Source organism: Pterocles gutturalis, unplaced genomic scaffold (assembly GCF_000699245.1).
Source record: "Pterocles gutturalis isolate BGI_N339 unplaced genomic scaffold, ASM69924v1 scaffold30163, whole genome shotgun sequence".
NCBI lineage: Eukaryota > Metazoa > Chordata > Aves > Pterocliformes > Pteroclidae > Pterocles > Pterocles gutturalis.
Window position 1 is genome coordinate 95,124 of NW_010126619.1, and position 13,523 is coordinate 108,646.

At 40.7% G+C, this 13,523-nt stretch overlaps 1 protein-coding gene across 1 annotated transcript in view; it reads right to left on the bottom strand.

The window, feature by feature from the left end:
• The window catches only part of LOC104465840 (transcription factor COE1), a gene marked incomplete at its 5' end in the record, with an annotated part of 63,390 nt that extends 51,160 nt beyond the window's left edge, over window positions 1-12,230 (bottom strand). Inside the window, one exon of the mRNA XM_010079046.1 lies at window positions 12,104-12,230. Within this exon, the coding sequence (XP_010077348.1) occupies window positions 12,104-12,230 (127 nt within the window). The remainder of the gene's footprint in view (window positions 1-12,103) is intronic.
• Between the last annotated feature and the right edge of the window lie 1,293 nt (window positions 12,231-13,523).

Consider the following 13,523-nt stretch of genomic DNA (forward strand, 5'->3'; position numbering starts at 1 on the left):
GGCTACGATTTCTATCCCCACATTTACTGCAGAATTAAAAGATCAAACAGTAGGAGGCACAGTAATCTCCATTCAACACTTTATAACACATTAAAAAATTTAAAAAGGAAAAATCCCTGTGATTTTCTGCTATAAATTGTATAGATTTCTGCTCACAGCCAGATGGTCTAATTAGGCATAGCATCACAGACCCCTCAAAGAGTGAGTCCAGCAGCTCCTTCAGATCTGGGCATCAGTACTACAGTGGGGGAAATAATTCATAACAAACCGTTCCCTCTCAGTATCTGTTCAAAGAGAGATTTTTCTTCAATGAACTTGTTAGCTGAAAGTATTTATTGAATAGTTCCGACTAACCTTGTCCTTAATAGATCAATCATCAAAGACTGGATTGTTACAAATTTTTGGTTGCAATTCTCTAGTTATAGAGAGGGCATCACCTCACCTGTGTGTTTGCTGGTTTTGAGTCATGTTTCCTAACAACCAACAGTACATCCTTTTGTTCAGGCAAAGACATACACACTATACAAAGTACACTCTGAGTTTTTCTTAAAACGGACTGTCTCATCTAACTGACTTGTTCAAACACACTGAGAGCGCGAAACACTACAGGGAAACTGGAGGAAATTCATTGCCAAAAACCAAATGAATATTCATGGTCCACAGAAATACCCTTTATTTCCCAGCTGTAATCAGCACGAACATCTGTGAAAAAAAGTATAATGGGGGAAATTGGAGAGGGGAGGGGGTCATTTCCATCCTTTCCCTTAGGCCCCAATTTAAAGGAGGTTCATTTGTCTTTTTAACAGAACTTGCAAGCGATGCAAGGATGAACAGTTTGGGTGAAGAAATGATGTGCAGACTGGCCTTGTCTTTGGGAAATTTCAACTAAATTCTTCATTCCAGAACAAAAGAGAGTTAGTGCAGGTTCGTGTTGCTGTCCCTGACCTTCCAGACCTATGCACCGTGCTGAGAGCCTCTCTATCGATAACAGAGCCTGAGCTGACAAAAATACCCAGGGAAAAGACAATCTAAGGCAAACAGGCGAGGCATGTTTCACCCTCTTCCTTTTAAATAAATGACATGCACATTTCAATGAAAGATTTAACGGAAACAAAAGTACCTCAAAATTTAAAAATGGTAGAGAAAATATTTTTTTCAGTGTGATGGTGACTTTTAGACCATTTAAGACCTATTTTTAGGAACAAGAATGTCACAACTACTTCTAGTAGCTGTACACAACATGTTGTGAACTTTGGGGAGAATTTTTTTTGGAGTGGTGAAACCAGTCAGAGATCTACATTTGGAAAAAATATTTCCCTTGCAGAAGTAACCTTTCAAGATGAATTCATGGTTACTTCTGTCAGTAGAAGCTTGCCTTTCATATTTACAAATACAAGCTTGCTGCTAGAACTGCCTGAGCATACAAATTATGTATTTTTATTTGATGAGATGTAGTCTTCTAAGCAAAGTAACCCACAGAAAGCTAGCAATAGGATATCAGTTAGGATTAAAAACCAAACCAAAACAAAAAGGGACAATAAACACATGTAATTGAAAAATTACCAGGGGATTGTAACACATGGGGCAATAGTTACACTTCCTACAGAGAACCCAGCACGTGGGTTCACTGAGGGTATAATGCTTCTCACACAGCTTCAGCCATTCAAGTGCATATTTGAGCACCTGCTTGGAGCCCATCTGCAGACAGAGAACAGAGAGAAGAGGTTCCTATGGAGATTCACACACTTCTGATGTCAAGGGAGTATCATGACCCAGTGCTCCAAAGGAAAGGTCCCTAGGGCTAACTAGATTTTTGTCCTTTATGCAGACAATGTAAAAGAGGACCTCATGGTGTTGAAAAGGGATGAAGCCCACCCTGGAAGATGCTGCAGTACTAGAAAGTGACAGCAAGTTTCACAATGATTCATAACCATCACAGGTTTTGCTCTGTAATTTTCACTGGTTAAAATAGAGAGTTTGGCACCAGTTTCTGTTTTAACAAGCACGTATTTTTGCTGGATGACTGTTACAAGATCTTAATTCCCATGTGCCTTTGCTGTCCCATGGGGACTTAAAAATATACTATTCTTAGTTGATTGCATGGGGTTTCTCTCTCTCTCTCTCTTTTTTTTTTTTTTTTAATTAACCCTCTGTCTGCTGGGAATGAGGTTTCCTCTTGTTAACCACCAATGCTGACACCTGGTGCTATGCAAGAGCAGTTCAAGTCCACAACTCTTCGTGCAAAGAGGTTAACCACAATTTATGCCAACAGGAAAAAGATTAAAAGATTAAAAGATTACATTTGGGAAGGAAGGGAGAGGAGGGAAATTAAAGAAGACACTGAAAGATGAAGTAACAGTGGGTATGGCCATGCAAATACCGTAGGACAAACTGCAAGACTGTAGGTCTACAAGGGCAACTGTCCCAATCCAGGCTCTTTATTGTGACACTGAATGGATGGTTCACACTTATCTCCCCCAGGTGTAAACTGTCAATAACTATCTGGTACTTGGTCGTCTAAGTTTGGTGTGGGTATGAAAGAAGTTAATGCAGAATAACTGACATGCTGCAAAACCACAGTCTAATTTACATAGGCTAACATGTTTGTGTACTAATGTATTAAATAACTTCTCTCCTGTCTGTAGAATAAAAGATTTGCACACACTTGGCTCAGCAAAATTAAGTAATGATGGCTTTATACTTCTGTAATTAACTGCAGAGCTCACAACAGACCAATGGCAAGATATCTTTCAGTGAAGGTGATACAGTTAGATACAGAAACCAAACAACTGGGCTTGAGATTTTATTTATTGGGCTTGAGATTTTTTGGTTGGGGAAGAAGTTGGACAATTTTTTTTTTTAAAAAAAAGCAGTAAGGATGATAGTATTAATGCCACAATGTTCTTCCTCAGCAACATCAGCAATTGGGTGATGATAAGGATCTGCCAGAAGGCTTTAGGGAAGTTCATTGAGATTGTGTCTCCAGCCTAGGAGGGCAGGTCTGTGCTGCAGGCTACAATATGCTACATACAGAAATACTCAGACAGACTTTAAATAAAGTAACAATGGACACCGCAGCCTGCACCAGGAGGCAACTGTGCAATGTTTTGGGCAAGCCTGAGAAGCTGAGCCTAGTCATACTGGGACTAAACTGTTTCCAGCATCTTTATGCAGACACCACAGCAGACCACATCACTTATGCACTTGACATCTTCATAACTAAGCAGGGAGCCTGTGTGAGTCCTTGCAAGATAGCAGAAAAGTACAAAAACCTTCACGCTCCAGGCAATAAATTGCTCTTGCATCCACCGAAATGAAAGTACAAGATTTTCCTTTTATCTGTATATTAACAAAAGAAGGCTGAATCTGTAGACATGGGCTATACTGGGGCACACCTACACCATAGTCATTGCTGTCAGCGAGCTTTAACCAGGCTAGATAAGCATTACTGGCTGTGTAGGGAGGCTAGTACAAGCTCAAAGTGAAGAAGGTTGCCCAAGCCCTGCCTCTGGGGAAGGACGGCTGCCTTTTATCTATATATTAACAAAAAAAGGTTGAATCTGTAGACATGGGCTATACCAGGGCACACCTACACCAGTCATTGCTGTCAGCGAGCTTTAACCAGGCTAGATAAGCATTACTGGCTGTGTAGGGAGGCTAGTACAAGCTCAAAGTGAAGAAGGTTGCCCAAGCCCTGCCTCTGGGGAAGGACGGCTGCACACAGCACCGCTGCTCTGAGCCAGCCATTCGCTCCTGTGACAAAATGCCCCAGAAAAATGAACCCTCACTAACAAGCACCTCAAAGGATTAAGCACATCTTAAGGAGGCTATTTTGCAGGTAGCACTGCGCAAGAGCGTGCCTCAGGTGGCTGTGGACTAAATTCACGTTCTGACTTTCCCACCAGACCCAGTGTGCTGTGCACGGGCACCTCTGACAGTCCAGCCCACAGCTTGGCCATTTTTCAACAACACACAGTAAATCCTGCACACGGTTCCAAGCAGAAATCAAAACCTCCTGCACCCCGTGACAAGCACTGGAAGGATGTGTTAGGTACATATATACCCGCAAGGCAGCCGGAATTCCCAGTTATGAAATATTTCAGTGGTAACATGTAGCCGAGGAGCTGCCTTTCTGGACCAGCAAAGCAATAGTGCCTTGTCCCTCTTCTCAGGGCAGAGGATCAAAATGCATTAAGGTAAGTAGTACAGCCACTGCTGCTACTATAAACTGTCCATTTCGGTGGCATTTATCTAATCTGAATACTCATACATTAAGAAACAAGACAGTGAAGTGCCCTGTAGAAACAGAGCACAATTCAGGCTTTTTAGAAATTCATCTCAGCTCTCTGTTTTATTGGCCATTTTTTTAAAAGAGGGAATAATATCTTATCAACTGACATGAGCTAAAAGGAGAATAAAAAAAGATTAACAATTTCAGTCTGGAATAAGAGAGTTTTGAAGCAAGGGCATGAAAATTTAAAGGTTTTGGGGTGGGAATAAAGAAAAGAATTTACAAGGCTTATTTTGTGAACCCAGAGGGTTAATTTATCATGGAGTAAGTCTGGAACTTGAAAAGCAAAAAATGGTTTATTGGCTTTGAAGGTCAGATAAGTATGTTATATCATATTCAATAGGTTAAGGTTCCAAGGGTCTACAGGATTGCATGACAATTGCAAGAATCCTTATAAAGTCTAGTTTATACCTTTATCGTTAATAGCTTTCTAATCCTTTACCACAAATTTATAGTTTAGAAATGGCAACACATCTTAAAGATTAAAGGTATGTGACAAACAGTTCATGTCCTTTAATAATCAAATCACATAGCTTAGATTGGGGGCTTATCAGGCTTTTTTCCTAGTCTATGGTTTCAAAGGTAGAAAATACTTTATATCCCTATTACATGAATGATGAATGGAACCATTGGTTATGGGCTGTTATTTGCTTGGCTGTAGTCAATATGTTTTCTTTGGACAGGGACTTCAGTGATTTATTTCTCTTTTGGCCTTATCACTTATTAACTCAGGGCAGACAGAAACAGCCAAGGTTGTGAATAAGGACTAGTGCCCATTTAGACTTCTAATATCAGAGAAAATATTCTTTTTAATGATCCAGCTACCCTTTGCTGCATAGACTCTGATTGCACTTCCCTCTAACTAGAAAATAAAGGTCATATTTCTTGGAAAGTGTATACATAAAATATGCAAAATGATATGTTTCCTTCACAGCCAGCTTTATTCTGACGGTTGCTGTAATTGTTTTCATTTTGCAGGTACACTGCACACTTTTAGTGACTGTTTTTTTGCAGTGTGTTATGGTGTTGCCAGTGTTTAAGAAAAACCAAAGATGGGAAGGTTCTGTGCTCCTATGAGTACACAAGAGGGATTTTCCAGTCTACCTCCACCATCACCTCACTGTCTGATAACACCCTTTTCCCTGCAATCAATTAGGATTCCTCTTAGCTTCCTTTCCTAATTTCTGCAAACCAGACCAAGAACCCTAACATTCCTCATATTTAACCCTGATAACTGTCCATACTTCAATCCTCTAGGCATGTCCTAACAAAGTTCAAAACAAACCCTTTTGTAACAATGCTCATCCTCAAGCCCACCACCAAATAATAAAGACTGAAGTTATTTCATCTAGGAAAGCTTATTCCAGAACAATAACAACTTTTTTTTTTTCCCCCCCAAAAAAATTTCCAGACAAGCCAAGCAGCCGTGGGGTTAACACTGACTCAGCAGAGCAACTAAGTTAATTGACTGGAATTTAGAAAGGGCCAGGTTCAAGCTCAAAGGCAAACAGATTTCCTGAGGGCAACTTTCCTTTTCAAAAGCAGGTTAACACCCAAGAGCACATCAGTGATGTGGGTGCTTGGAGGGACAGACTGCATCAATCCCTCCCTTGTTTTTCTGTATTTTACCTGCAAACATCCCTGACCCACCAGTGGTGCCACAAGGACCCAGTTCCTATGGCAAACTCCTATGGTAGCAGAAAGCCACATGTACAGCTTAACTTCTTCAGCCCCACGCAGCACCCCAAAGAGAGGTCCACCTCTGAGCTCCACACACCACTTGATGCCTCCAGTGTCCCCACAGCAAGGTCCAGTTGGGAACAAACACTCGGCACAGTGAGATGAAGGGGGAACCCAGTGAATTCTGAATAAGGACATTTTTTCAAATAGCTGTTATGAGGGTATTTTTGCTTGCTTCCAGAGACATTAATTAAATTCACCAGTAAAAGTGTACATTTACAAAGGATTTAATTTAATTCTTCCTTACTCGATTGTGCTATAGTTAGGATTTACCATCCGTCCTCTGTCCTCAGCAGAGATCAGGAACAGATTTTATATTGAGCACAGGGTAACCTGCAGCGCAGGGCTCTCCTGCTTTTAAGAACAGGCACCAGCTCTTATTTTAAACTTTATACATTTCTTTGTATTGAGGGATTTTGTTCTGTTCTTCTGTAGCATTCAGTTGCTGACTTTAACTTCGAGACATATGATACTTTTTACTCTACCACTGCTATTAATATTTACCAGTGAAAGGCAGATAAAAAATGCTGTTAAAAACAAATGGCATTCATCTGCTGTCTACCAGATCTCATAGCTGGTCACTCTTCTGGAGAAGTGATGTGCTCTATATTTCATTTCAGATTAATGATCATCATACCTTTGAGGGTGAAGAATTTTATAAACACGTCAGGATAAAACCCAAGACAGCACCAGAAATGCCGGCTTTCTTATATTATTTTTATTGTTCTGTTGATGATGGCTTTCACTCCTCATTTATACTAATCAGCTATTTAAGTGCTCATGATTTAATAATAAACACACATGAATGAGGCATTGTAAAACTAATGAGGTTGTGTATTACTGATGTTGAGAATAACTGTCACTAGGTTTTAACATTTCTCAGGAACTACCAGATACACCGCTATGGACAAGGTTAGATGGTGTAAGGGTCAAACTGTAGCCCACAGGGGTCAAGGAAGGCTCCAGTGGGGCTACAGGAACTTCCTGACAGCCAGTCTGTCTCTTATCACCACTTCTTTTTTCTTCTTTTTTTTTTCCCCCTTTCTTTAAGTCTACAAACTCCAGAACTCTCCATTTTTAAAACTGATTGCTTCATTGATTATGTATCTTTTGAACTTTGCACAGTTATTGGTGTCTTCCTGAAAGCAGAAAATTTTCCTAGCAAAGGAATCACTGAAGTTTACCAGGCTGGAAAGTTCAGGGATGTGAGACCACCTTTTAAGTGGTTCCAAGTCTAACCAGATCTGTGTACATGACTTAAACCTCTGTCTCTAGGGCCATTAACTGAAATTTTAAATGGTGACAGGTAGTATTTGGTCTCTTACTCTTGGAGGTATTTGGCTTAAGAAATGAAAAGAGAATGATTCTCAGAAGACTACTACCCCTGCACTTCTGTAAATCAAACCATTTAAAGACAAAAACCATACAAATTAAGCCACCTAAACCAAGGCTCTTGAAAATATTACCCAACTGATCTGTGATCTGCAAGGCTCTTCCTGTTTGTACACAGACTCAAATGTTTCCAGAAGTAAATAAAGGGTGAAATGAGGATGGAGCAAGGATTTTTCCACATAAGGTTATTTCTTCTTTGTAGCAACTAGGGGAGTGAAACGTTCTCTGAGAAGCCCTATGACATTTCAGAAAAAGAGGCGGTTTCCCAGAAATTCTGTGAATATCCTGACCTTCACAGTGCTCGCATTTCTACATCACTCTACACACGATGGCCCAAATGCATAATGCAGACACTGGTCAGCCTCAGCAGTGCTCCACTCTGACCCACCCTGCCTTCATCACAATTATCCTCGAGGACCACCGCTCAGCATCTGGGTTATTCACACAGCACAGTGAGCCCTGGCCGTCCATGTCGACCACACATCCACCCATTCCTGTTGGTAGCACTTCTAGAGCCATACCATATCTATAGCTTATAACAAACCCCAAATTAACTGGGGAGGGGGGGCTTGCTTGTTTCTCTAGGTACCCTGCTTAGCCCACAGTCTCCCTGCAAGACTAATGCAAATGAAAGTGGTCCCTAAATTCCAACCTGTATCCAACCATGCAACTAATTTTCAAAAAAAGAACAGTATTTGAGATACTGCTCAGCCAAGAATCTGAATTAATGCCATGTTGTATACAAAACCTTAGCAACAAAGCCATGTACAAAGCCTGTTCTTTGCTCTAGTTTGGTAACAAAAGCACAAAACCTGTAACTGAGCAGGTGGCAGAAGACACAGCATAATGCATTTTTATGCACCTTCCATATGCCCATTCCAATATCCAGTGAGATAAATTCTCCTTTCACTTACATTCATGCAGTCCCACTCAAATCTTGTGGTTCAGTACCACCATCCACAGGAAAATTCATCTGTGATAATCACGCTGTCCATGATGCATCAATTTTTAAAAATTAAAACAAAACAAAAATCTCAAAGGCCTCTCCAGATATCACAAATTTCTGTCAATTCTCATTCTTTATCTAACTCAACCACGTATGTCCTGAGTCACCTTGGCAAATTACCTATGGATTTGTATCCCTAACGGTTTCTTCCTTTATCTCAGTTTCTCCAGCCCTAAAATAATGGTAGTGATACATACCTGATTTCTAAATTGTGACATGAAGCTTAATTCATTCAATGCTCTTCGATACCAGAAGAGACTTGCAGAGGAAGGGTGCCACAGGGAAACACTGACCAGGATATTTCGGTATTTCTGTGTGCAATATGGACTTTTTATATTATTCCAAATTAACACACATGCAAGATGTGTTCAGACATCTGAAAAATACTCTCTCAGGAATGTCAAAGCTTAAAATCTAAGAAATAATCACTCTGTAAGTGCATGCTAGTGGCTTGCTTTGCAGATTAAAAATAAAAACCTTATGTTTTCTTGTAAGCACAGGGTTGACACTGGTTTATTTCTTTCAAAAATACTTACAAAAGCCAGGATTTCTCTGTATATATGTGACCTTGATTCCTAGATGGCACGGGGACTACTTAGAGATCATGTTACGAAGTTATTTGCAGTTAAAGGGGAAAAAAAGGCTAAAATTAATGAGTCACTGGGTATTTTCTTCTGAGAACTTAAGTACTTAACAGTAAGAAAAAAACAGTTTACAGCCAGGTGGCTTGAGGGGATATTTTGTTGAACACTGATTAAAAATAATTTCTTCTAAATGAGACCTGACCACAAAATGGGACCATTAACGAGCAGGGACATTCTCACCAGAAAGGAACTACGCTTCATCGGCTCCTGCACCGCCCACAAACCCCAGGTCTTTTTTTTCTCTCTCACACACTCTCTTACCCCCCCCCTCCACACACACACACTTTTTCTCCTCTTCCCTTTTCTTGTTCTTAATAGCAGGGTAAATAAGCAGCAAGTGATGCTGAAATGTTTTCGGCCAAAAACAGAGGCCTAACTCCTCTGAGAAAACATTTGGCCTCTGTGGTTTTGTAATATGTTCCAGAACACTGAGTTCACTGAAGAACACTGTGAAAAACTCCCATCGGCTGGAGTGATGCTGGGGAATGTTACTGTATCCCAACTTCCAATTGGTCCATTTCCTGCAGGCCTTGTTAAAAAAAAAAAAAAAAAAAAAAAAGGAAAAAAAATACTGCTATGTGGGAGTTAAAACAAGTTCTCATGGGAAAAATGAATGGCAAGAAATTCTAGCTTTAAAAGAAACAGCTAATCTGATAGTTTGATTGTTCTTCAAAACTTACAATGAACCAATAATCCTAATTAAAAACACTTGGCCTAGTTCTCTAAAGCATCATAGCTTTTTCTATGCTTCGTTTGTACACACCATAGACTATTAGTTTTTTTCTAGTGCTCGCTAACAAAGTGCTGACTTTGTTGGGATGGCTGAGCTAATTTCGTGAACTCAGTGTGAAACCTTAGCTAAACAAAATTGTGGTAATTTTCCTTAATTTGTAAAAGTGATTGGAGTGCAAACAAAATTTTCCTCTTGGGTCAATCCTATAATTTTCAATTAACTAAAACTAATCGGCAGGCGTGTACTGAACCTGCATTTTGTTTAAAGGGCTGGAAGGCACTTCTGAAGGTCAGGATGCACTAATTGTTTTTATTTTAGTTTCATTTAGTCCTTTTTAAAAAGCCACATTTAAGTTCAGGCTGCCTCTAAAAGGAAAATGCAAATCGTGTGAGGTATGATTTCAGCCACTATAGCTTTTCTGCATCTATTGTAACTCCATAAAAGCTGCATAAGAGAATTGCCCAAGGATGGGATCACTTTTGATTTTATCGCTGTTGTTTAGTATTTCATAACTTTCATTTACTGAAAGAAAAATATGTGTTTCAAACACTAACCTGAAAATGCATATATGGAAACACTCCCTACTGGGACACCTTATTTCCACATTCAGTCACTGCTGCCCTCCTTTTTCCTGAAAAAGCTAATTAATGATGATCTGAAAAGCAAATCCAAAATGGGTCCAAGCCATTTTTACAATTACATCACAAAGCAAAGCCCCAAAAAATTTATCTGCAAACTCAAAGGAGGCAGGTTTCCTCCATTTCTCCTTCTTCTGCACATGTATTTGCCATTTCACCAGCCCAAGATGCAGCCACCCTGGTGGCTTGACAACAAGCAGAGGGACAGCACAACTTCTTGTGAGTAAGAAAGTGAGAAGGGAAAGGGCTCATGGTCAAACCATCCAGAGCTCTGGCTGACACTTTCATGTTGTACACTGGCAATTTGTACCAGCTGGCAATTTGACCCTCTCCTTTTTCTTTTTCTTTTGTTCCAGCACATTCAAACCCTACATAACTTTTTGATATGGTGCATTATTGTCCAATATATGGATTTCCCACACATTGTTGAAATCATAATGCTCACAATAAACACAGCCAGCCTCCACAAGCACCTCCTGCTCAGTCAGCAAGGCGAAACATGAAATTTTAAGACCCAGCTTAAAGCAATCCAGTGCATAATCCCAGCTGGGGGAGAGGGTATTTGAAAAAAGACAACAAAGCTTTATAAGGCACCTTTGTTCTACTCGCTCAGTGTTAAGAAAATCAAATGAGAGCTTCGTTACCCAGTTGGAGCACAGAGGTCTGTCCTCTGCCTCGAGTCCCTGTGTGTACGTTCACAGTTAGAGCAATATACGTGCCCAGTGCAATTCAGAGTGCCTCACAGCCAAACGTCTTTATGATATGTCTTATTCTTAAAGTTTTGGGGGCAATCAAGAATGGGGAAAGGAATTGCACTGAACCACAGCTCAGGGAAACAGTTACAGAAATAGTCCTGTATACATGTGTTGATCAACAAGCGCATAAAAGGACAAGCACATCAAAACGTGGACCAAGTCATTAATCCTTGCAGCATGCATACCTTCCAAGGAATCAGTGACACACATTCTTTTTAAAAAGTTAGGCTGTGACTCGATTTATTTCCCATGCCATCCTTATCACTGAAAGTGGTTTAACATTGACAGCATCTGCAACACCCTAGCATGTTTTTTTGCTAATAACTCTTCAGGCCAAACCACTCAACTCAGTGGTCTCAGGGCGGGATGCCACCCCAAAACACACTGCAAGTCACTGTGTCTGCAGCATTGGCTGGGGTGAAAGCTGCTGAGCATCTCTGGAAGTCAAAGACATGTTATGGTGAGATGGGCAGGCAAACAGGCTGCTGCTTTGAACACCTGCAACACTTGCTGGCCAACCTGAGATGGAGATATTTAGCAGGGTGCTTCTTGGAAGGCAGGCTCATGATTCCAGTAGTACATCTGGCTCTTAATGCTTGCACTCTTCCTCTGTTTAAGTACTGGAGTATCTGTTTCTCTCCTTCCTCCCCCCTCCGAGTTAAAGATACGTCCCATTGTGAGGACGAACAAGCAAACAAAAATCCTGCACTGGTATGTTTTCAGATTAATCTCTGCAGTCATCCATTTCTGAAAGTCAACCTTAAATAAGTATCTTCAATGACATCCTCAGCCAAAATAATAAAATACAGTACAGCTTTTAATGACGAAAGCAGAAGCCCTAGCAACCGTGACATATTACCTGCCCTATTTCTCCACATTATATCTAGTACCGAAGCATCCTTACCTGTGTAAATGAATCTTCCAGGCGTTCCCTTGCAAAACTGCTTAGACTTGTAGGACAATGTGACTTCTACAACCCCTGGGATATGTCGGGGAGGCGTCTGTACACGGATGGCATGAGGAGTAATCAGCTAGAGGAAAACATTGAGAAGAGAATAGAAAGGAAAAAAAAAAACCACACTGTTAGATGCTCAACACTTCTTTAATAACACTTTCCTCTCAGATCACAGTAAACAAGCTTTGAAACATGTAATTAACCTGTCAATGTTTGAATACAATCTTGATGCAACCCACACAAAAGCCAGAGACTACAATATTTACAAGCGTTCTCCTTCTCAGTCGTAACAACATTATTTCTGTTTCCATACATGGCAGGCACTTGCTTCCTAGTACAAACATTAGCCCTGGTTTAATGCAATAGCTTTTGCTTACAGCAGCAGGATGCCTCTGTTTGCTCAGGTGAACACTGAGGTCATGACAGTGTCTCACAGATCTGATTGACAAATGACACACGGTTACATGTGTGAACACGGCACAGCCCAAGCCCTGGCAGGGTTTTCAATGCGCTGGTCCCCAGCCGACATCTGTACACTGTGAAAGCCCCATGTGCTGCTGTTTTAATTTTCTGTTCATGTTGTGGAGGTAGAACTGATTACTGCACAAATTCAAAGTTTGGCTTCTGAAGGATACCGGATCTTTCCTTGCAAATGATCAGAGCACCCAAAAGGATACCAAATACAACCATCTAACCGTCACATCCAGCCTGCCTTCACTGCAGTGACCGACTGACATGCCAGAGGGCTCCTGCAGCTGTGGATTTACACAGTAATAAGCAGACAAACTTAACTTTCTTGCTAATGGGGCTGGGGATCTTGATCCTCTTAACACAAAAAGGTTGGGGTGGGTCAGTGCTGCACTTTCCAGGCTCTAGACCATTTTTGTTCTTTCAGGAGTCTGGACTGGATAGTCCCCGAAATTAATACTAGAGCCATCTAGGAGTTCACTAATTTATGGCAGGTTAACTCAAATCTCTGCTGCACTCGGAAACCACAGCATTGTCCTCCCCATCACTGAAATGTCCTCTTCTCACTAGTTTTGCTCCCTCAGATGAGAATAGTAAGAAGAGGTACACAGAAAAGAAGATGTGGTTGTGTCCAGCAACCAAGATACAGCTCTGGAACATGGATAATCCTTCTCTAACCAACTGTGGCACATTAACACACTTCTAGATGGGCAAACAAGATCAAGACCATAACCAGCCTTGACAATAAGCAAAGCCATGGGCACCCCATGCAGACAGTCAACTGCTCTGTGCTGTTGGACTCATGTCCTGGATCAGTGAACACATTTCAATAGATTTTTTTTTCTTAATAAAAGGATAGTTTTATTCTTATTTTTATGAGGAACCAAACATTTCAAAATTG